The sequence below is a fragment of the Centroberyx gerrardi genome, chromosome 8, assembly GCF_048128805.1.
Source record: "Centroberyx gerrardi isolate f3 chromosome 8, fCenGer3.hap1.cur.20231027, whole genome shotgun sequence".
NCBI lineage: Eukaryota > Metazoa > Chordata > Actinopteri > Beryciformes > Berycidae > Centroberyx > Centroberyx gerrardi.
In genome coordinates this window covers 23503723-23529096 of record NC_136004.1, presented here as the reverse complement: position 1 = coordinate 23529096, position 25374 = coordinate 23503723, and the positions used below count along the sequence as shown (strand labels likewise).

The 25374-nt window shown below is 43.0% G+C and overlaps 2 protein-coding genes across 2 annotated transcripts; both read left to right on the top strand.

Annotated features, from left to right (window-relative positions):
• Positions 1 to 497: 497 nt before the first annotated feature.
• On the top strand, positions 498 to 10497 carry qng1 (Q-nucleotide N-glycosylase 1). The gene is made up of 7 exons (XM_078285095.1): positions 498 to 564; positions 3269 to 3495; positions 4911 to 5058; positions 6629 to 6741; positions 7764 to 7907; positions 8963 to 9158; positions 9770 to 10497. The coding sequence occupies exons 2-7, from the start codon at positions 3277 to 3279 to the stop codon at positions 9997 to 9999; spliced, it is 1050 nt and encodes a 349-aa protein (XP_078141221.1). The 5' UTR covers positions 498 to 564; positions 3269 to 3276; the 3' UTR covers positions 10000 to 10497.
• Positions 10498 to 11441: 944 nt separating this feature from the next.
• Positions 11442 to 24782, top strand: LOC139932607 (kinesin-like protein KIF27). Its single transcript, XM_078285264.1, has 14 exons — positions 11442 to 11739; positions 12162 to 12362; positions 12900 to 13930; positions 14647 to 14790; positions 15784 to 15960; positions 16431 to 16627; positions 16990 to 17089; positions 17821 to 17947; positions 18474 to 18688; positions 19318 to 19488; positions 20132 to 20323; positions 20592 to 20819; positions 22303 to 22501; positions 23096 to 24782. The coding sequence occupies exons 1-14, from the start codon at positions 11442 to 11444 to the stop codon at positions 23725 to 23727; spliced, it is 3912 nt and encodes a 1303-aa protein (XP_078141390.1). The 3' UTR covers positions 23728 to 24782.
• The last annotated feature ends 592 nt before the right edge of the window (positions 24783 to 25374 follow it).

Here is a 25374-nt window from a genome sequence, read left to right as displayed (position 1 = left end):
CTTGCTGATTGAAACTCCCTTTGGCATTTTTTGCAACTGTTTTTTTTACTAATTCTGTGCTGAGGAAACATTTTGTTAAAAGCAACTAGAGGGACGTGATTGTTTTTGGAGAATGCCTTGCTGCCATCATGTGGGTGTGTACCAAGACAGTTATGGCTTCAAGGCTGAAAGTACAAAGTGACTTCCACATGACAAGTTAATCACGGTCTTGCTTATAAATTAGAAACACTCAAACCTCATAGGACCTTTTGATCATCTTTTTTTTATCCACGATGCATTTTTATCTCTGAATACTGCTTGGAATTTGCACACTTGAGACTTAAGTATAATATTTAATCATGTTTTTCCATAATAGTGTTATATTTGAGAATTGCCTGCTCAAGAACATACCAGTGTTGTCTGCCGGGTTTTCTGTCATGACTTCACATGATTGGTCTATCAGCCAGTGACGGTTCCAAAGGAGAGCCTCTGATTGGTCAACAGCGTGAAACCAGGTAGTGGAAAGTAAGCGACGAAGCACATGAGCTTGCAGTCTGCAGGAAGTTTTCCTTGCCTTCAGTAAATGTAAGTCAACCTTTTTACACGATAAAGCACAAGTAGCCTAATTAACTGAAATCCCGTTTAACAGCACTTCATTTAGATGAGATGGCAAGTGATGTGTGTGTGTATCGAACAAGACATGCAGGATTGTACAGCAGAGTGAAAGTACATTGGCTTGTGAAATATATGTAACATGGGGCAAAGTCAAGGGCCAAAGTAAAGTGTTTTTACACTCAGATGCGCTTTTTACTGAATAACAGGAATAGTGACAGCTGTAGTAAGGCACTATAAGTGGCCTACTGAATGACCCACGGACAATACTACAGTGCTTTTTCCAGAAAAAAGCGTCAACTAAATAATTTTCTTCAGACTGGAGAGTGGCTGTGATTCACCACAGCAAGAATAGTGAAAATGAATTTCATTCAGTGGGCCGCACTGTGCTCCATTATCGGTTTGACGGGGAACATATCATTATTCGCCACCATATGACACTTCAGATGGAGGGGGAAAAGGCCAGAAGGCTTTTAAATGAATGGAAGCGGGCAGAGAAGGACATAATTTAGTTATTTGGTTTTAGTAATGGGCATTAGAAGCCCCGGCTGAACGAACCTCCAGCAGCACCGTGGACTCGGTATAAAGCTGCGCGCAGTCTGGTTTCTGTGCGCCGTGTGCTTAATATGTGCAGGGCTTTTATGCATGTGCATGCTGTGTTTAATTATATAATCTGTACACAAGATGACAGCATTGCACAAGCTTAAAAAAACAGCCGTAGAAGAAGTCTGGAACCCGAGGCCAATGTTGGCTGTGTAGCTACTTATTTTTTATTGTCTACAAACTGTGTGGCACCTTAAAGTCTGTGTGCAAGGATGTTTGCACCCCAAAGCTCCAAAAATCACTCCTCCTTTCGCCCACTATCTCCTCCTTTACTCCGTGACCCGGAAATTGATGCTGCTTGCTGTTCCTCCCAATCAGAAGCCGCTCCCGAAGTCTCCTTCGGTGGAGGGGGATGCACAGGTGTTTCCTTTCCTCCACAGGAAGTCTTTTCAATTTTGGGGGTGGTGACGTCAGTGTGATCACACCCAGAATATAACATCATAGGCAAAACTTGGAAAAAAAAAAAACCTAAGGGAAACATAAGGGTGTAAAGGATTATGATATGTAGGATGGGCCTGTTTTAATTTATAATATCTCACAAAAGCAATATTTGAGTCAAATTTGTTGGAATTGGGCCCACTGAGGAAAATGTATCGACCAGTGTAGGCTGAGGAAAAAGGTTCCTCCATGAGCACTGACTTACTGTATAGCCAGGGTTGATTATCAAATGAACATTCATCAGATTAATATGAATATGAGCTTGGTCTGCATAGAAACTTTGATTGGCTATGAGGCGTATTGTGGGCTTGGGCTACGTCAGTTATGATAGGGCCACTTCATCAATAGCAGATGTCCATTTTTGATGATTGAGTAGCAAATAAACTGTCCCTCCTTGGTCCCAAATGGCCTCCCCTCGTCTCCTCCATGGTGCAGGAGAGGAGTGGTAGTGAGGGAGGGGGAGGAAAGGGGGAGGAGTAAAGATGCTTTTCAGGCGATTAGTCTGTTTTGCATCTGCTGCGTGGGCGATGTGCACCTCTCAGATGTTTAACTGTGTTGTCTGTGCATTGAACTACGCATTGTCACACAAACTACGACTGGTTGACTGTTGAAACGAGGTGCGTCCCAAAGCTTTTTCACTATTCCTAGGCTGCGTCCCATTTCTCCCAAAATGCCTCCTCCTTTCCTCCCTTCCCTCACTACCACTCCTGTATAATGAAACGTAACACGCACCTCTCTGACCAAACCTCTAAGGTTACGCCAAGAATTTACACAGACTCACAGTGGAGACACAGGCGTTAGACACATATCTGCATTTATTATTTGCATTTATTTGCACTGTCTCTATAGTTTTATATTATGTACATTTCCTTTATTTTATTTTATTACCTCTTTTCTTTTATTACCTTCCTGTACTTGAGTTCCTTGGCATTGTTCCGCCAATTGCTGCTGTGGCACCTGAATTTCCCAAAGGGGATCAATAAAGTGCAACACTCCTAGAACACGCTGAATTTATTTTGGACACGTTCATGCGTTTACATGTCAGAGGATATCACTGCTTTCACAGTTACCTCGTCAGAAACGTCTGCAGGTGAATGCCTGCTTTGACAAATAACGCATAAATGCATGAACGTATAACCAGAGTGTAGGGCAGACGCTCCAAGTCGGCATTGTGGGTACTGGTTCTCTAGGATAGTGGTTCTCAACGTGCGGTCCGAGGGGGTTCCAGAGGGTCCCCAGCAAATTGATTAACTTTAGCATTATTTTATTTACAAGAAGTTAACACATTTAGAGAATGTAGAAGAATGACTATTTTGGTCAGAGTTTCACTGTACTCTCTCCTGTACCTACAATACAGATAGTCACAGAATTCTGGACAAAATCGTATCTAACAATAAAAATATTCTCAGATTTGGGTTCAAGAGACAAAATCTCATCAAATGGCGGTTCGTGGCCCTAATGTGTACTAAATTAGGGGTCCTTGATATGAAAAGGTCGAGAATCACTGCTCTAGGATAATAGCGGAAATCCAACTGCATAAACTTCAACCACATGCCAATGTGTGGGTGTTTGTGTGTGTGTATGCATGCTTGTACGCCTCCATGTGTCCCTTCATGTGTATTTCTCCTCTGTACAGTCTTCATCATGGAGCCGCCTCTCTCTCCCCGTGAGTCTGGCCGGTTTGTGGCGGAGCGCAGTCAGGATGTGTTTGTGGAGGAGGAGGGGGTGCGGAGGGTGGCGGAGATGCTCTACACGCTCCGCCACAGCGAGGATCTCACTGCCAGCGGCTGGAAGAAAGCCAATCCGTTGGCCCCGGCACCCACCTCTGACCAGGGGAGTCTCTCACTCTTCACCGCATGCAGCGTACATGAATAGTGAACCACTGCTGTTCCTTCGCACATGAAAGATGTAGTTCAAAATATCAGAGTTTTCTGTTCTCTTTTCAGCTGTCAGACAGTGCCAGGAACAATTTGCTATCCAGAGACTTTGTGTTACAGTTTTGCCCGTTTTGACTTCTACTTTTACAGCATTTGTGAAAAAAGTAGGCAGCAGCAACACTGCACTAATAATGCAGAATAAGTTCAAGTTTGTTTATTTATATAGCCGTTTATCATAACAATCAACCATAGAACAGAATTATATATGACAAACATCAGGAAAAGCACAAGACACACAAAAGCAGAACAGATGATGGAGGGAATTTTAAGACGGTCACTAGACAGTATGTTTTCAGTTTTTATCACTTGCAAAATTAAACACTTGTTTGTGTTTTCTATTGTTGTTAGTGTTGTCTAGTGTACATTTGTAAATGCAGACAATTTGTAACGTTACATGTTGCTGATGACAGTGAAAAAGGGTGATGTGTAATTGTTGGTGTTTTAGATAACATTTAAAATTAAACCCAAGTTACAGATTTGAAAATAGGCAAGCTTTATAAAATTTGAGAAGCATTTTATGATTAGTAAGCTTTGGTAACTGCTCCCTTGTGACCCGTGAAACTCACGATCTCCCAATGAAATCTGTCGCAGAACCAATAAAATCACAATGATGCCATCACATCTTAGAAGTTCATTGTTTATGGGCCCTACACAAGAATTATTTTTTAACAACTGTGTTTATTCAGACATTGGGGAAATAAATTGAACTTGTTACCTAGAGCAGCCATCAGGTACACAAGTGTCGGTCCCACATTGGCCCACTTAGAAATTTTACTTCCGCAAAACTTGAAAATGGAGAGACCATTACACACACTTGATGGAGTCTTTTGTCCAAAGTGTCTTGCAATACAACGAGTGCCCACTTTTTCCTGTGTTCCCCCATGGAAATCAAATCCCTAATTCCGGCAATGAGAGTGTCATGCTGTACCCACGGAGTTACAGTGGACCCACATAGGAGCGTGACTCCTGTAATTGACTCCTGTGTAATTTACTTGTTATAGAACAGTGTGGTTCAAGATGGAAAAGCCACAGTATGTTCCATTGTCACTTCTGTAAGGGCCATGTCGTCTGGCTGTCTTTAATTATTTCATTCTACCAATTTCAGACTACCAATTTTAGCATTTTGTCTGTCAAGGTCTGGGTCTGGTCCCTAATGACCCACCTGGATCCTTCATGAAGGCTGTGATCGCCGAAATGTGTTGGTTTATAATAAACGTTCCCCCTTACTTGCTCACCAACGGATGCCTTTTTCAGTTCACTACACAGCTTCCAGCACCTTAACTGTGAGGTTACGCCCTTTTCTTCACTCTGTCTTGACAAATTCTGTCTTCCACACTGCAGGCCCTGAACTGGGTGTTTGTGGTGGACACCATGAACTTCTCCTTTTGGCCAGAGACAGAAAGCCAGCAGTGTGAGGTGACCTACAGAGGAACCACGTACAGAGGCTACATGACTCTGTGTGCTGCCATCACTCGGGCCATGGAGGAAGGTGAGAGCCTGTAGGGACCGAAGCCCAGTCTTTCACTGAATGGAGAACCTGTGAAAAGGAGAGATGATGGTGGAAAGATGGTGGAGTACTAGATTTTCCTACTCAAGTATACGTATTGTTACTTTGCTGATATTTTACTTAAATAGAAGTAAAAGTACTGGTGTAAAAATCTACTGAGGTAAAAGTAAAAAATTAGCTCATTTAAAATGTACTCAGAGTAAAAGTTACTGATACTGATTACTTTTTAGAAAAGAGAATGTTGTTAGATGTGATCTTTCCCATGCAATTCTAAAACGATGAGAGTTCACATTTGATTCTTTTAAATAGAAAATTTGGAAATTACCAAATTACAAAAATAAAGTGTACACAGTAAAGCCGATCATTCACTGTGAATGGCTTCACAATTTGTCCATTTATGATTGTCCAGTTTCTGTTGCTTACGGAGAGAGACACAAAATTTTCACTCTGTAATGGATGTGACTTGAAATGTAGTGAAATACAATACTTAAGCAAAAATGTACTTAAGTACAAGCAGAATTACTGACCTTAAAAAATACTCCAAAAAGTACAAGTACACAAAAAAGCTACTCAATTACAGTACCATGAGTAAATGTAATTAGTTACTTCCACCCTTGTGGGCAAACATTCCCCCAGAATTTCTTTTCATGGTGGGTGGAAAGGCTTTGACAGCATTTGAATTAGGTAAAATACAATTATCAGAATTTAAAAATGTATTGATTTACTGAACTGAAAATTGATTTAGCTTGCACACATCTGGCCATCTTCTCCCAGGTCCAGGGCACAAAGTAGAGGTGATGCACAATCGCTGTCCCGCTGCTTTTAGCGTGCAACGTTTTGACAGAATTTGTCACCAAGCTTACATGATAGCTGCTATTAAAACCAGGTTCTCTTCTATTCTAAAAGAAACAATCTGGCTTGTACAGTAGTTAAATTTACCACTACTTGCCACTGTGACTGGTTCCTGCCCTCTGGATAGAGTCTTGTTTTTAGATTGATTTAACATTTTTGTTGGCTTAGTCTCTTGAGCAATAGATGCCTATACAAGCCCCTTTTTTTGATGGTTCAGTTCTTTTGTTGTCTTATGCATTCCTATTGCTCATTACTGTGTATATGCCCTTCACTTACACTTGGACTGCTGGGAAATTGCTTTTAGCTCTGCATGCGTCGGTGCACCATTCATAATTAGCATGAATGACTCCGGATATGAATCAATTATATCTCATATGGAAAAGTGTTCTCCATGGGTGTTCACTGTGGCCTTTATAATTACAAGACATTCTCTCGGAAAAGCACAGGTAGCTCGCTCCAGAGTGTGAATCTCAAGGTTTTGACGGTGTGAGATCAGAATAAATTACGTCTTTGTGCCTCTCAGCAGAAATGGTCACTGTGGAGTTAATTTCCTGTCATTATAGCCAAGTAGAACTTTATAACTTTATACCATTATTAACCCTGAATACCCACTTTTTTCTGATGTTTTTTCTCTGTAGTAGTTCCTGGCTAAGAATAAATCTCGTTCCCATCCGTTCCTTCTCTTCCCCTCGCTCCTCAGGTGTGCCCATCACCGATCCGAAGTACTTCTCTCAGATGAGTATGGAGGAGTTGGGACGTGTCCTGCGATCAGACAACGCCACACCCATGCCCATGCTGCAGGAGCGCCACCAGGTACTAACACTGTCTTGTTAAGTCCCGCCTCCATTTTACATGGTCTGCAGGACTTGATGTTGTCATGTCTTGTCCCTCTCTGTCACATAACTCCAAAACAATACATGATAGAAACTTCATACTTACACCACAGGCTCCATCTATACAGTAGATGATCTGATGGAGCACCTTGCTGCATACATTTGCATATTAATGAGGAAAAACTGCTTTTCTTGAAACTACTATAACTCCTTAATGCTTTAGGATACAGAGTTCATATTAATGCCACACAGATAAGTAGGTTCGCATAGAAACTTTTTGTATTTAATGCATTAATTAGCTTCATTAATGACCTCATTAGAATAACTGGTTATTAGGGATGGGACGATATATTGAAATTCAATATATCACAATACAAAAATGTGACAATACGTATCGTGGGGCAGAAAATTAATCGCGATATCAGCTACATTTTATTCTGCTGCAGTAATCACAAATGAGACATTACACTTTGTAATGACATTTTACATTTTTTTGACATTCTAGCAAGCCAGTGCCATTGCTAGAAAGATTTGTGGCTCAGAAATAAACATAATTCGGCACAATCATACTCTGTTGTCATTGAACTTTTATTCATTACATCGCATCATGGTTGTATTGAATCGTGAACCCCATATTGCGTATCGAATCATCCCATGGTTAATTAATGGTGATTATGGCGGGACATTAGGCAGCAAGTGCCTCTTGTTTTATAACTTCATAAGCTAGCTATGCCTTATCAAAAATGGAATTGTTTGTTATGCTAACTCCTGCTCTAACTAGGGAGATGGTTATCGATCTTTCTTTCTTGTACCTTGCCTTGTTATCACCGTCATTTCCATAATTACATCCATAACAACATCCTCTTGTGTCTTATTGTTACATTATGACCTGAACTGTATTCCCTTTATTACAAGGGGAAATTGAGCGTATACAACGCTTAACCTCCTACCCATCCTTGTTGTTAAATTCGAACATATCACCTACTGGATATATTTAACAAGGTGCTCACCGAAGGCGGCCGCGTGCTGCTGGAACACGGAGGAAGCTTCCGGAGCTTTATCAGCCAAGCCGGGAACGACGCCCGGAAGATGGTGGAACTCATCGTGGAAAAGCTGCCCTCCTACCGGGACGAAACGACATACGAGGTTAGAGTGACAGGAGCAAAGACGGAGAGAAGAAGTACAGCATCGCATGAACACATAACGCACACATCCTTCTGTTGACTTAAATTTGTCCCTTTTATCCCAGTCTTAACCGTCATCACAACTTGTCCAACTTAACCCTTAGTCTAACCTTAACCGATTTCTAATTCTAGTACTAATCCCTTACCCTAAAAAAAAGGCATTTCTTACTGAGGTCTAGAAAAGCCGTGACTACTTTTCAGGGTTTTCTATAATTGTGTGGACATTTTTGAATCCACAAGGTAGTAAAAACATAGAAGAATACATGAGGAAAGAAAAGCCAGCACTCTTAATGTCCTTTTGTCATATATTTGAATGGGCAGCTATAGAGCACAAACGACGTGTATTAATCTTTGGCCGTGCACCTAAGGAGGATTTTCTTGACCGAGTTGTGCTTGCATTTGTAAAAACATAGAACACACACATTCATAGCATAAACAATACTTTGAAAGCACATACTAAGTGTATGTGATCCGTGCTACAGTCATGTATTGATCATTCAGCATAATGTGAGCAGTGATGTGAGAGTTCCATCTCCTGGCCAAAGACAGAGTGGCAGATAGTCTAATGCTCTCTCTTCATATTATTTATACAACAGTTCTATAAACAAAGCTATTTATTATGGTCATGATTTTTGTCTTTTATTTGTCTCCGCCAACAAAACAGTTCCCTCACGATTCCACTACCAAGTGTTGCCAAGCAACACATAAACTGTTTGTATTAGAACAGCTGTAAAGCGGAGTGATACGTATAGTAAAACGTCCCAGTGCTGTTATACTGTATATCAGCCTCCTGTCCAATCATATTACTCGACCGGAACTGTTGTATAAATTGCAACAATCTATGAAGGAATACATAATATTCTCTGCACACACAAGGATGCCATGATGTTAATTTTGCATGAGAATATCTGTCTGTCTGTGAATAGCAATTACTTTTCTGCCAGGTTAGATAGGCAGAAAGAACAAACAAACAAACAGCATGTGTAAACAGTGGAGCCGTCCTGCTGCTTGTTTCAGGGTCAGAGGATCTCGTTCTACAAGCGAGCTCAGATCCTGGTGGCAGATTTCTGGGGCATCATGGAGGCCAGAGGAGAGGGAGACATCCCCAACCTGGACTGTCTCACCATGTTCGCCGACTACAGGGTCCCACAGGCGCTGGTCCACCTCGGGGTGCTGCGGTACTCTGACGCGCTAATGCAGGCCCTCAAGAATGGTGAGACTGGAGTGTGTGTGTGTGTGTGTTTGTTTGTGTGTGTGTATGGGTGTGTGTATTGTGTGTGTTTTTTTCTGTCTAGTAGTTGAAAAATGAAATTGTATGAGAGCAAAACAATAGTCATGTGTTGTGTTTGTGTGTTAATTCAACTCAATTCAACAAGCTTTATTTTGTTTTGTTCATTACTGTTCTGTAACAGTATTGCCAAAGCAAATGTGCACCGACAGTGTTCGAGAAAAACGAAAGAAAGGCAAACAGTACATTTCTCTCCCAAACAGACACTACAGAAACCCATCATTACATGGAATAACAATATATAGTATGTATTGTTAGTAATATTATCTATCTGTCTGATAGAGAGAAGGTAGAAGAATGTGTGAGAGAGAAAAAGAGAAAGCTACCTTCCATACATGTGTATATTATGCGGTCTTTCTCTCTGTTGTCTCCCCTTCACTTCCTCTTTGTCTCTTTCTCTCCCCTTTTTCATTGCTACTGTGCCTCCTCCTCATTTCCTCCTCCCATGATTAAGCTTTTAACTAAACCCTTTAACGTATCTCTCTCTCTCTCTCTCTATCTCTCTCTCTCTCCCTCTCTCCCTCCCTCCCTCCCAGGTGAGCTGCTGAACTCGGGGGACAGGAGAGAGGTTGAGATCCGCGGTTGCTCTATTTGGTCAGTGGAGCTGATCCAAGCCCACCTGTGCAAGCTGGTGCAGGAGAGAGACGGACAGACCTGCAACATCAACTCTGCAGTCATCGACTTCTACCTCTGGCCTTACGCCAAGCAGCACCATAAAGAGATGGCCCACATCCCCATACACCACACGCGCTGTATTTACTACTGACCAGCTGGCTGGCAGCAGTACGTTCTCAGTGTCAGGCCCGGGCAGCAGTGCCTCTCCCTGGGATGAAGCCAAGCAGCTCCCTGTGCCAGTTAGCTGATATAGAATAAGCTTCTCTCTCGTTATAATGTAAACTGGTTTAGTTTGGTTCAAATGTAGCTTGCCCTTGATGGTAGTAGCACTATCGCCTGTCTCCAGTGACAAAAAGTGTTTACTGGTGTTGAGATGGATTTTTTTTTTTACATTTAAGGCATTTTGCCGACGCTTTTCCAGTCTGACTTAGAATGAGTGAGCAAGTCGTGGTTTGGTGCCATCTGAAGGACACTTTGACAGGACACATGGCTGCGTCTGCAGTTACAGGGATTTGAACTTGTGAACTTGCACTCATGGGACGGTCTCACTAACCACTAGGCTCCCTGTCACCTGAAAAGGACTGAGAGACTCTGCAGTGCTACACACTTTGGTCCTGCCCACACTAGTTTTATAATTTGATAAAAAATAAATAAATAAATAATGATAATTAAAAGTAAACAAAAAGAAAATGTAAGATGTTTGTGTTTCTTATTTTAAAAGAATAAGGGGAAATCATATTTCCACATCATCCATTCTCGCTTGACATTGCATACCTTGAGAGCAGTGTGTCTTTATATGGGCCAGGTCCTAAAATGAGTCCTTGGCTGTGTGTGCTCCTGACCTGGATACTACAGTATGTTTTCACAGGAGTACCAGCCAGTGTAAAGTTCTCGTGGATCGAGTGGATAGAAAAAATGAATGAATAATGAAGGAGTTAAATACTTAGAAGTATAAGGAGTATCAAAAAGTTTAATAGATCTGCACATATCTCCTCAAGTACCTGAACATTTTAAAGTTGGAACAGAGTCTCTAGCTCAAAATGTGTAAGGGTCCGAAGTTTAGGAGATGAGGACGGAGAAGAAACGGTAGAAGATGATGAAGAAGAAACAGTAGAAGATGATGAAGAAGAAACAGAAGAAGAAGAAGAAACAGTCAGAAGCTGAAGAAACGATCTGACGGTGGCGCTGTCGCCTTTGTTTACCACTGGGACTAGCTTCCTGACTCCTCTTGAATTCCCTGCTCGTGCTCTCCTTGACTGCTGCTGGCATAGCGGCGGCGGTTTCCCGGGCAACGGGGCAGCGTCAACAAACGGGAGATGGGACAAAGTTAACAACACACTAAATGACAACGGTAAACAAGAGAAAGGAAATATCAGACGTTTTGTTTTTGGCATCTGTGGATCACAAGGAAACGCAGATCCAACTTGTATGCTGGCTCACACAATTTCAACAACTTTTTGACAGCAAATAAGAAGTTTCACCTGAACTCTACAAGAGATGCTGCTGCCGCACTTATACAGAGAACGTGATGAAAGCGAAACATCGTAGAAATGCATTAACATTAGCAAACCTAAACATATTTCCATCGTCATGATGAGCGAGGTGTGTGTCCGGGTGGCGGTCCGGATCCGCCCCTTGCTTCCCAAAGAAGTTCTCCACAACCACCGAGTGTGCGTGCGAGTGGTACCGGACACCGCGCAGGTGATGCTCGGGACAGACCGGGCCTTCTCCTTCGACCACGCGTTTGGGCCGACAGACAGCCAGGACGAGGTGTACGAGTCCTGCGTCCAGCCGCTGGTGGAGTCCCTCGTCGACGGCTACAACGCCACAGTCTTCGCCTATGGGCAAACCGGGTCAGGCAAGACATACACACTAGGAGGAGGGCACGTCGGTAAGTTGCTGGAGCAGAAGTGGAAACCATGTAGTGGAAACCTATTTACTGTAAGGCAGCAGCTGATCTGGTGCCTCTACCTCAAATCTACTGGACCTTTAACTTCCAGTCTGTCAGCTTTTACCTGTAGCAAACTTAGGAAGGATGCAGGCATTAACACATGGAAGCTGCCAGTACCTTAGTTTTGTATTGCTGGCCACTGAGCAGCAGTTTGGGTGCAGTGCCCTTAGTCTGCTGTTGCCCCATTGTTATACATGACAGCTGAACTGTACCAGGGGCAACCACTCTATTTGATTGTCATCCATACAGGAATGAGTTGAACAGTCTGAACTCTAATGGCTGGCCTCACCAGACCTTATTCTGATATTTCACTCTCTGGTCATGCCTCTCCCCATGCCTCTCCCCTCCAGCATCTCTCTCAGACGAGGAGGGGGGCATTATCGACCGCGTGGCCCAGGATGTGTTCTCGCTGCTGGGGGAGAAGAGGCAGAGGAGTGGGGGTGTGCAGGCCACAGTGCGGGTCTCATACATGGAGCTGTACAGGGAGGAGCTGCGAGACCTGCTGGAGCTCCACACCAATCACAAAGAGCTGCACATTAGAGAGGACGACAGGGGGAACACAGGTAATGAGACTGGACAGCATTTTTGGCAGTCAGTTTTGATAAAATGTGGACCTGTATGTGTATTTCACATGAATTGTACATGAGGGAGGATGATAGAGGAAAGACAAGTAGGTTATGGGAGTTCTTCAAAAGGCAATGATGCACCTATTTTCAAGCAACACATATTGCCAAGTTTGTCAACAATTCTTATCTTTTTAATTATAGCGTTATTGCCCACTGTGTTACCTATGTGGATTTTGTCCTCATATCCAACCTCCATTCCTGCTGAAGGAATAGCCCATCACTGCCTCACAAAGTTGTTGCCTGTATGCCACTGCCATTGCTTTCACCCTTGATGATGTATTGAGAGTTTTAATGGAATGAACTCATCTCAGAGAGGATGAGGAAACAATGGTAATACGATAAGACTTGACTCTGTGTTGTGCTGAGTATATTTGATTAGTGTTTACTGATGGAAGTTTTAATATTGTGACTTACTGTGTTTGTGTTTCATTAAAATGGATTTGGAGTACCATCATTGTGTGCTTGTGTTTCCAGTGGTGGTGGGAGCCAAAGAGCTGGTGGTCACCTCAGCAGAGGAGCTCCTCGGCATCCTAGAGGCGGGCAACACCCTGCGCCACACCGGCACCACGGGAATGAACGAGCACTCCAGTCGCTCTCACGCCATCCTCACCCTGCAGCTCACCCAGCGCTGCCATGACAACAGCTCCTCCTTAAACTCAGTACGCTCCTCCAAACTCCACCTGGTGGACCTGGCAGGTTCGGAGCGTGCTGGAAAAACAGGCAACACTGGGACCAGGCTCAAAGAGTCTGTCTATATCAACACTGGCCTGCTGGCGCTGGGCAACGTCATCCGCGCCCTCTCTGATCCTGGCCGAAATCGTCGTGGCAACAGCAGCAGCAGTGCGCACATACCGTACCGTGATGCGAAGATCACCCGTCTCCTCCGCGACTCATTGGGAGGCACCGCCCACACGCTGATGGTGGCGTGCGTAAGCCCCTCCCACCACAGCGTGGCCGAGACTCTGAGTGTCTTGCAGTTTGCGGCCAGGGCGCGTCATGTACGCAACCGTCCCAGAGCAGCATGTTCCCGCACAGAGGTTAAATCCTGTCCCGCTACAACCTGGGACCCCGGGGAGGCTCGACTAGGGGAGCTGGAATATGAAGTGCAGACGCTGAGAGAGCTGCTGAAAGAGAAGGAGAGAGAGATGGAGAGAGAGAGGGAGAAGACAGGGGGAAGGGCCGGGGGGGAGGAGGACGGCTTCAAACAGGCCAATCAGATGAGGGTATCTGACAGGAAGTCTGACCCAGACAGGAAGGGGAGCCAAGAGGAACCGCCACAGTACCGCCTCCTGGCCCAGGAAGCTGCAGCTCTACTGGAGGATTTCTCTACCTCTATATCCACCCTCAGTCCCTCGTTTAGGCAGCGACTGCATGACTGGCAGGAGAGACTGACAGCTGTCAATCACTCACATCAAACTGATGATAAAGACTCTCTAGAAGTGGAAGGAGACCAACCCCACCATGTCACCATATTACAGCTCAGACGAGAACTTAACAAATGCCAGGTAAGGTCACAGCTGAAAAAGAAATGTCAGCTTACTGTTAAAGCTCTCGAATGTTCCTTCCATTCATAAATTGGTGGGAATTGGTCAATAAAATACGAATTTGGGAGTAATAAACCAGAGAATGGATATTCCTTTTTAGCTACAGTAACTTTTGCTTATAATCTCTATAAATTATATAATTTGGTGAACCCTCTCAATTTCTCACAGTGTTATTTAAAGACACAACATTTTTTGAGTTTCAGTGGATAAAAGTTATGTTAATTGAATTGTTATGTTAGTTGAATTACATTGTTAGGATTTTCTCCTGAGGGCCTGAGAGAAAAGATCATGCAATTAAAAGCAATGGATGCATTGGATCAAGTTAGCTAGGTGGACAATGAAGCTATGACTTCTTAAAATGGGAAAACTGGGGCTGCTGAACCCATCATGAAATATCAACAAGACAAGGTGAAGAAAATAAAAACTTGATAGCATATGCTATGTGTGAGTACAAGGACACAATTTTGTATCATAGAAAGGTATTTGTTGGGTTTGTTTGGTCCACATAACATTGAGTTTTCCGTTTCTGTGACATTCAAAGTTGATTTTAACAACAAAATCTAACTTTTGAGTGTCTATTTTATTTTCCACATCTGTCTGTTTGGTATATGCTCAAGGAGGAAGCTATCACATCATACGTTTCTCTCTCTCTCTCTCTCTTTCTTTCTCTCTTTTAGGAGACTCTCGCCATAGAAGAACAAGTGTTGGAACAGAAAGATGAGGCGCTGCAGCAGCTACAGAAGGAAGTAGAGACACTTCTCCAAGAGAACAAAACCCACCTCCAGGCCTTACAGGAAGAGAGGGAGCGTACTCGTATACAGGTGAGGAGACTTACGTACACACTGCAACTAAATACTGTTGTCACTCCTCATTGGGGTGCTTAATCCTGTTAAGTTCACACACAGTTCGGTTAGAAGAGTCCAGAACCGGACGGGACAACTGGTTGTTACGTGACGTAAAGCGCAACACTCGTTACGTTACGTAATACGTAACATTATCATCGTTATTTTGAAAGTGACGGAGGTAAGCGTTGTGAGACAATCTCAAATTTTCTATCCAGTCTGTTTCCTCAACATTGCGGTTGTTCCTACCAGTTCTGCCGTCTTGAGTCGGGCCAAATGTTGCGTATCAAGTCAAGTATCAAGTCCATGCTGTGGATGTGACGACGCGGTCAGTGGCGGTTTATTAAGATCGTATGAATAAATTGACGCCTCTGGTTACTGGTGTCAAGTAAACTGAAAATACAGGCAATGGTAGCCGCCATATTGGTCAGAAGTAAACGTTACTATGGTTACAGACATTACATTCATCGCAAGATTGGAGGAGTGGAGTGACTCCTCTTACCCGTGCATACACAGTCTAGTTACTTTACTCCAGTTTGCTCCAGTGTGTACCAGATATATGCGATTCACTCTCATTCATAAATTCGGTTGTCACTACCAAATTCTGGCAGTGTGTAGCCCCTAATGCAGGTGACAGACTGCTTTTTAAGCAGAGAAAAAGTGATACCTTCAGTGTTGATGGGGATCTGCAAATAGGACAAAATGAAAGTAGGTAAAATAGTAGACTGAAAAAGTATAATGAAAAACTACTTCTAATTATAGGTATCATTGTCAATTGTGTATTTAAAGTTCTTCAAAATCTTCCCTGCATTTAATTGCATTAATGACACAATTCCATTGTGTCATTATGAAATGTTAGTATTTTGTCCTCCTTGACTTGGAAATTTGAGATGTGCTACCTTTCATAGTTTTTGGAACAGTTCCATTGTTATTTCACTTTATGTGTATATGTGTGGGTGCGAATATCTTCAGACTGAACAACTGGTAGACCAGCAGATTCTGATCGATCGTCTTCGCAGCGACCTCATGACCTTTAGGGGTGCAACCTCAGGGCCATCAGTGGAAGCAGGGGCTTCTGGGAACTCGGCCAGGAGACCGCACAGTGTCCCCCTCATCAGACACAGCTGTGGCCACGGGCCTGCCAGGAAGGTAGGCGACAGCAACATTTGTTTCTGTCTGAGTCTGTCTGAGTTGGTGTGTTTGTCCCCAGTTGCACTTGAGTCTTTCTAGTGACTTTTGCCAACCATGCCAGGCTGCAAACTTAAGTGACATACATGAGTTCCTCATATAAGACAGGAGATATGCAGGAAAAGCTACCATATTTGGACTGTGCCTGTTGCTAATCATCATCATCCAATCATCCAAAATTTTGAAGACAGCTGTTTTCACCAATATTTCACGTCAGACTGTCACATTTGCATTTTATCTGTATTTTCTCATTGTGTAATTTATGTTTTTGTGTCTGACTGCATCCTTATTTTTTGTGTACCTGAACTCAAATGTGTATGTGTATGCATGCTCTTTTGTGCGTGTTTGTGTATATTTTTGTATGTATACATGCATGTATGTGCGAATGCGTGTATGCGGTTCTGTGTGTGTGTGTGTGTGTGTGTGTGTAGATCCACACCAGTCCCCCAGCCTATTCACTGGAGAGGGTGTTGGCAGCCTTTAAGATGCGTGGTCATCTCCTGCTGGCTGAGATTGAAGAGAAAGACGAGGTGTACTGCCCATTCATAAAACAGCAGGCGGAGAGCAAAGACAGGGATCAAGAGGAGGAGGAGGAGGATGATGACAATGAGGGCAAAATGGGATTTAGGTGAGAGCCTGTACAATACAAACCTACTGGTTCTTTTTCAAGCCACCAATAATTCATTGCAACAAACACAATTTCAGCCAGTACCCTTTAAGACATACATTTTTTGCTAATGTTTTGCTTTTGTTTCACAAAATAAAAACAGTATCACAAGGATTAAGTTCAATAAAGACTTAATTTCAGAATCCTCAATGTTCAAACCATTTTTGATATATCGTCATTGGAAATTCACTCTACATGTCAGATTAAGTGTGTAACAAGTTCACACAAAATCATAATCTTTCATGTATCTAATTCTGTTTCCTCTCAAAAGTGAGTTAACTCTGGAATAATCTGTCTAATCAAGTACTGTAATGTCACAACAGGCGTTCTTTGAACCGCACATGGACGAGCCGACAGAAGACATCGGCTCAGAAACAGAACAGCGCTGGACTAGAGCAGAACTCTAAGAAGGAAATCCAGTTAGCTCCGCAGCCCCAGCTAGCCACAGGTACCTGAATATCTTTGAGTGTAAGGCCATATCCCACTGGGCCAACTAGACAGATATACCTCCCCATTTTTGCCTCCTTTGGTCACATAATGAAAGTAAGATCCAAGATACTTTCCAAAATTGTACTGATGTTTACATTCTACATGGGAAGCTCGCTTCCAGTATGAATGACATATTTTTTTTGTCTTTTTTTGTGACCAAATAAATTCAACCAGGTACTCAATTGTTCAGCTAATTAAGCCCATTCTGCTGCATGCTGTGCATACTGCTTCACTGTGTACAGTGTTTTTTTTTATTTATTTTTTTATTTTCTCCTCAATGTCCCCCTGCAGTCTAGTAGTTAACAATAAGGATGCATAATATAAGCTATCCAATAACTATATCCGATATCCAAAACTGAATATCGTGATGCTGTCCCACCAAAATATTGCAATATACGTATTGCAATATATATATTTTTTTTCTCGTTTTTTTTCTTCAAAATTGCATCAAATTTCTTGGTTATTATAATAATAATAATAAAGCGATACTGCAGAAAATATCACAATACGGCCCAAGCCTAATGCATATCATGTCACAAGGGAAATGTCATCCTCTTTCAAATCTCCCATGACTGTATCTTCCCAAGGAGTTATTTTATATCCTGGCCAAGGAGTTGTTTCTTTTTCACATTGTCAGTTATTATTTCCTCTCAGGGGCGAAGGAGATCGATGCCAAGCGGTACAGCCTGAGGAAGGCGAAACTAAGAGCCAGTGTCACTCAGAGAAGGATCCAGGAACTGTCAATCAACATGCGCATGAAAGAGGAGCTCATCAAAGAGCTTGACAAAACTGGTGTGTTTATATAATTACATGTGTGTGTCTGCCACTGTGGCTGTGTCTGCTTGTATTTTTAATCAAACTGTGTATTTCTGTTTGGTGATATTGCTCTTTTATCTGAGAGGTGAATATTGTTGTGTGTTTGTGTATGTGCGTCTACCTGTCTGTCACTGTATTTGTACATATTGCTGCTGTCAACTGAAAACCTTGTATCTCCAAATGTCAGCTTTTCAGGAAGTAAGAAAAACTTTATCTGTCTTGTTTTTGAAAAGGTTTCATAAACCCAAGGATTGTAGAATTTTCTCAACCTATAGAGGAGCATGCAATCCTTCAATTGAAGCTTAAGCATGAAAATAACCAAAATTGAAGTTGCAAGGTTTCCACCCCACAGCGATGATATGTGACAGACACAGTGTCTAGAAAGATAAATCATATTCACCATAGCCGGTTAAAACCTTTGAAGCAGTATTCACACATGTGCTTGCTCTGATCCTGATCCGTATTTGTATCTTTACATGTCTTGTGTGTTTGTGTGTGACAGGCAAGGAGACCCAAGCAGCGGACAGACATGGCAGGCACAGCGGTAGCGGCAGAGACTCTGGTGTGTTGGCGAGGCTCTCCCTGCAGAGCCAGCAGGCCCGAGCTGAGCTCCACCGCAGCCTGCAGCATATGAGGCTGCAGAGAGCGCAGCTCCAGACCAGCCTCGGGCAGCAGAGACAGACCAGCAGCACCACCGAAGAACCGGACCAGAATGGGGTTTGTTGTACAGTGTTTAGAAATGCACTCAGTCACATCAAGCTCACTGTCTGGTCAGTGCAATAAGGACGTATTAAAGCAACAACACAACATGACACCCACACAAAACATTTGCTTCTTTGAATGTTCATATCAAGCACACAGCAGCTCATAATGTACCACTCAACACACTCTACTCAAATGACACTTTGGGAAATATAAAATAGTGTAGCGCTCAGATCCTATAGAGAATGTAATAGCTGCCATTCAGGATAGGTGAATCGTTAAGAGCTCCTTTGGTTAAGGATGGTTTGATACTCTTTTGTTTATAGGAGCTAAGGGCAGAAGATTTTACTGTTTGGAAAAGCAAACTCCATGAAGACTCAAAAGAAAAGGTAAAGTATGTTTTAAAATTTAGAATTATAATGAATTTTGAAAAGGTCCTTTTACTTTTACTATCTCCAAAATAGCCTTTTTGTTGGTGTTTCTTTGGTATACAGCCTCTCCTCCTGTAAATACCTCTTCTCCTTTCTCTTTTTCTTTTTCTTCCTGTCATTTCCCCCCTCCTTCACCTCCACCTCCTTCTTTTGCTCCTTTTTCTCCCTCCTCACACTCCTCCCTCCTCCTCCTCCTCCTCGTCCTCACTGCAGGAACATGACAGAGGCTGGCTGGAGGTGGAGGAGGACCAGGCTCTGTGGAGGCGAGTAGAGCTGCAGGAGCTGGAGGAGGAGCTGAGGAGGCGAGAGGAGGTGCTGCAGCGCAGGGAGGCCTGTCTGCAGCAGAGAAACAACCTGGAGACCAAGAGGCTACGCTCCAGTCAGGTCAGCCTGTGTGTGTGTGTGTGTGTGTGTGTGTGTGTGTGTGGTGCATATGTGTGACTTTGTGTAAGTGAATTTTTACCCTGTCTGACAGGTATTTGAGTACTACCTAATGAATATATACTGAACAAAAATATGAATGGAACATGTAAAGTTTTGGTCCCATGTTTCATTACTTAAAATATCCCATTTATTTTCCATAAAAAGCTTGTTTCTCTCAAATCTTGTGCACATGTTTTTACATCCTTGTTAGTGAGCATTTCTCCTTTGCCCAGAATTTCTCTCAAATGATTTTCTTATATGAACCGCAACAAAGTAAAATCTTGAAAATTGTTGCATGTTGCATTTTTTTTTTATTTTTTTTATAATAACTAGGTTATTTATGAAAACTAGGTTAGCACTAGTTACATGCTTGGCAAATCATGTGACAAGTCTAAGTGTTTTTCTATGACAGTCATGGATAAAGACAACACCTTTAATATTAAGCAAAGCCGCTTATTGAGACAACTAAGGGTTTGGAGTAGAAAGTCATTTGATTGTCGTCTTGGATAACTTGACCACTGTGTGATTAGATTAAAGTTGAAAAGCGTCTGATTGCCTATATTTTAAAGGCTTTGCATATGCTTTTTGTCTGACCGGGTCCCAGGCTCTGAGTCAGGATCTGCTGCGTGTGTCGGTGCGGCTGGAGACCCTGGAGGAGCAGCTGGAGAGCAGCAGCAGGGCGGGGCAGACCGGAGGAGTCACCACAGACGAGCTGGAGAAGGAGAGAGATGCACTCAGAAAGAGGAGAGACGCTCTGGACGCACAGCTGAAAGACAACCGAGTGCTCACTGCACAGGTCAGAGAAAAGGAACATGTGTGTGTGTGTGTGTTACTGAAAAATTAGTGCTGAACACCTGAGATGTTAGAGTTGCAAAGGTTTGGAAAAGTGTCATGTTTTCATATCTTCTCTCATGTCACAGGCCTTTCCTTTTCCACACCATTCGATCTTGATGTGTTCAACTGTGTCCATGCATGTTCATTACTGTGCATTTACTTATGTTCACTTTCATTTGTGTGTGTGTGTGTGTGTGTGTGTGTGTGTGTGTGTGTGTGTGTGTGTCTAGGAGGAGTATTCCCTGCTCCAGCTGGAGGAAGCTATAGAAGCTCTGGATGCTGCTCTGGAGTTTAAAAACCGCTCCATACAGGACAGACAGAAGCAGCTGTCAGTCACAGGCTCCTCCTCCTGTCAGTCACACAGCGCTGAGCCCGCCCACCTCTGTGATGTCACCAGGAAACTGAAGGAGCTCTCGCCATCTGAGGCCTCGGAGCTGCTGGTCAAATACTTCAACAAGGTGAGCTAGAATACACGCATACACATACACAGTGCGTGTGTGTGTGTGTGCATGTGTGTGTGTGTGTGTGTGTGTGTGTGTGTGTGTCAGACACACACTCACCACTGACTCATTCATCTTGTCTTGCATGCTCTCCCTCTCTGTCTGTGTTCGTCTCTCTCTCCTACACATTGCACTATTACATTATCTCTGCTTGTTACAATGGAACAACAACTTGCACCCCGGTTTTTATAGCAGTTCATTTGTTTCAATAGATCCTTGATTTGAACACAATTAAAATCCCGCTCATAATCACATGCTTTTTCAGGGCATTGAATTGCAAAGGATGATTCATGATCAGTGTTGCATACAGCAAGACAAGACAGACTCACCATCGTCAAACCCTCTTTGACCCTATTTCTTTTCCTATTCTTTTCTTCAAGCAGTTTAAAAGATTCACCGATTTCAAACCTCTTCACAATGGACAACAACGCAACCATGTCATCATGGTGCAAGAATGAATGTTCAAATGAAAGTAATCAGAGGACGCCTCAGTGAATACATTTCAATCTTTTGTTGAACTTTGTATGAACTGAGCAAGTTCCTTTTTTGACTGCAGTTAAGTTTTGCAGCCACTGTGCAAGCTTTATTTGAGAACATCAATTCAATTTTTATTTCATTGTTGTTAGTTTTTCACACAACATAATCATCCTTGGTATGAAAAGGCTTTTTGTCGGCACCTCTCCTCTCCAAGTGCCTTCAAGTTCAGTGTCACACCCCTCTCCTCCCCTCGTCTGTCCAACCCAGGCGTCTTAATTCTTCGCCTTACTTCTACATCAGTGCCTGAATGGTATCTATCTGTCTTCCCTTCCTCTTCTCTCTTTTCCTTTTTCCTTCCCTCTTCCTTCCTGTTTGCAAGTGGCGTGCATGTGTGTGTATGTGTGGTGGCTGCAGTTAGCTGAAAACAGCTTTCATTAATTTGTGAAAAATTGATTCTACCATGGTCGAGTCAGAAACTGAATGCTGTCACACTCTCTTTCTGTTCCAGCTGGTGTATTATGTTTCTCCTTTTCTCTTTCCCTTCCTCCCTCCTCCTCCCTCCCTTCTCTCTCCAGGTGGTCTGTCTGTGTGAGTCAGAATTGCAGCTGCACTGATTATTTCTGTAATGCTGATTAAACTATACCTCTCCTCTCTGTCTCGCTCCCTCCCTCCCCCACGCTCCCCCCACCTTCCTCCCTCTTTCTAGCTGATATGTCTGTAATACCATATTAAACTATATCTCCTTCTCTCCAGGAGGTATGTCTGCAACATGCAATGCTATTGTAGCATGATAAGCTAAATTAGTTATCTTTTTCTCTCTTTTCACATCCTTCCTCCTTCATTGTCTTCCCTCTCCGCAGGTGGTGAGAGTAAACAAAGTGACAAGACCAAATACCTTTGTAGTCATATTGTGTATTCATTTATGTCTGTCCTCTCTTCCTCCCACCTCCTCCCTCCTCTCCAGGTGGTGTGTCTCCGCGAGACGGAGCAGCGTTTGCGGTTGCGTTGTGAAGAGCTGCAGCTCCAGGCCGGAGAGCAGGAGGTGGTGCTGAGGGAGATGGAGGCCGCCCTGCAGCGCCTCGCCCTGGACACAGACCGCAGGCTCACCCAGCAGCACCGAGACCACCAGACCAGCATCCAGCTCCTGCTGCAGCAGCTTAAAGGTGAGGAAGGACGAAACCAAACTGTTGTCAAAGTATTTTTTTTATTTCCTAATGCAGCAAGCCTTTGGGAAGAACATTATCGCATTATCGGTCTGCCAGTTAAGGTTTTCTTTTTGGTGGCGTGTAAGATAGACACCTCCTCTAAAAGTGTTCTCCTCTAAAACAATTACTTTAAAGGATGGTTGACCACTAAAGTTTATTCTTACTTGCCCTAAATCAAAACTATTGCCATCTCTATAACAGAGAAGAATTTCGAAAGACACTTATGCATAAAATATAGTTTACACTGATCTTTAAAGATGTCAAATTGAAATCTGTTTTGCTGTCCCTCTCCTTAATGTCCCGCTTTTGTGTGTTGTAATGATGACATGCCTGGTCGATGTTATGATTGAGAGTGTGAGTGTGATACAGAATGAGAGTGAATGAGGCAAACAGTGTCTATGCTCTTGTATGTTTGCTCTTGTCTGTCCATCCATCTGTCTGTCTCTCACTATTAATACTAGCTTATGAAGAAAGTATTGAATTACTGTATCATATTCTTTTGTCTCAATGCTGTATATGCGCGTGTGTGTGTGTGTCTGTGTGTGTGTGTAGAAGGCGGCTCAGGAGAGACAGAGCAGGCCGTCCAAGCGAGACTACAGCAGCTGGAGAAAGAGTTGTTTTTCTACAAGAGCTCCAGCCGCCAACTGAAGAAGAAACTCAAAGACCTTCAGCCTGCCGCTCATCCCTCACACACACAGACACACAATATGCCGATATACGCAAAGGCAAACGATCGCCAGACGCACACTGAGCAGGTACAGACAAAGACACACATTGACAAGACATACACAAAGCTGCACACTGAGCAAATACACAAAAAGACAAACAACGACCAGGCAAAAACGAGCCAGATACAGACTCACACAGAGAGACATGCGCACCAAAACTCCTGTGCCTCCTCGTCTTCTGATCTCCAAATACACAAATTGACAAAGATGCCTGCGTACGCCCAGATACACACACACACACAGTCCCAGGGGGGGAACGGAGGAGGGGTCGGTCCCAGTGGGGAAGGTTTAGAGATGACGCCAATCCGTCTGTCTCGCAGAGAGCTGAGACAGATCTCCCCTGCTGACCTGCAGGTCTCTGGTTCTGCCACAAGAAGGCGCCACTCTGTAGTGGAGGCCAGCACAGAGTCAGTACTGGAGGACTCCATAGAGATGGCCAGAAACACTGACAGATGACGCAGCATCGATCGTGGAATAACAGTGCATTCATGAAAAGTGGGAACTGCAACGTTTATGAGGACAGGACAGTGTTTTTTTGATAGATTGAAATGTTTGTTAATGTTGAAATGTTTGACATGTTTTCAGTGTCCCAGGTCAGACTCGTAAACTTCCCAGATCCTGTTTGTCCTGAGTGCAATTTTAGCATGCAGTAAGAGGAGGAAAAATGAGGAAGGGACAGCGTTGTCATGACAACAGTGAGAATTTTCAATAACTTGGCAGTGTTTTTCGTACTTAAAAGAGTAAAAGTTTCCATGATGCACGGCTTGTTCTCTCAGTTCTAGGCTCTTGTCTCATCCCAAGACAGCATTGTCCATTCCATGTTTTTTCCCCTTAAACGATTTGAGGATCTTAAGTTTCAAGCTCTTGGGATAAAGAAATAAGAGAAGTTGAAGTTCCAGTCCTATTTCTAAATCTATGAATGATTAGAAGAGTGATATATGAGCAGTCCTTATGCAGAAACATTATCACCAGGCCTCTCCTGTTATAAGATACCATAGACAACTTACTAATGTTGCTGACTGATGGGTAAAGTCTCCATATGTTGAAGTGGAGGGTCCTTTGAAGAGGACTGTAAGTTTAAGTGCCTTCACACAGTCTGATTGTAATGGAGCAATGTTTGAAACTAGGAGCGATTTGATTGAGTATGAAGGGATTGGCAACCCCTTGTTATTTCAGAATATGTAATACAATTGTCCTGTCACTCAGTGGCTACAGCATGGCATCAACATTGCCATGGCTAGGGGTCGGAGTCCTACTGTGCCACCCATACTGTAAACTTTATGCACTCATGCCACTGATTAAAAGCATCACACTATTGTGTTTGAGGGATGGTTTAGGGAAAACCTGTTTGTCTATGCATGTTAGAAGTAAAAACAAATAGTGCCCTGTAAACAGTAGTGCTTTGGTGTGTACAATTTGATTCTCAGCACTTGTCATATAATAGTGAAGTGGATAAAGCCACTCACAGTATTATGACGCAAAACCTGTTTTTTGCAGAGCTCAAACTGTCTAGCACTTAAACTGGCCAGTACATGAGTCTGATCTGTTTTCTGCACTGTAACAATAATATCAAAATTGTGTAGAGTAGGAAGTTTCCGTACACATTAGATATTTTTGATACTGTCATTTTACATCTACACTATATGCTGTAGTTCATATTAGTTAGCTATATATTGAATTCTGTGTAATTTATTTTATATTGGTGGCTCTTATTAAAATCAAATGCATTAAACATTCCATTAGTGATCTGCATCTCTCACTTTCTATTCTTCCTTGTGTGGGTGGATCAGCTTCTTCACTCAGTCTCCCCACCCACGCCTCCCTTTCAGAGATAAAAAGAAACTCTCACTGGCCACAGCTTTCCAAATCACTGGCATTACCTTTCCTGAAGTTCTCGCCTAGAGTACAATTACAAGAAAGTGTTGTGTTTTGTGAGACGGTTTGGTATTTGGGTAGTCAAGATGAGCCATTTAACTCATCATTCTACATTACACAAGCTTTCCTTCTGCATCACCACTTCAAGGTCTTTCTGTGTTGATGACAGGCACATATAAGGAGGTACGTCTCCTTTCAAACTGGAAGTACAACGCTCAACAGCGATTA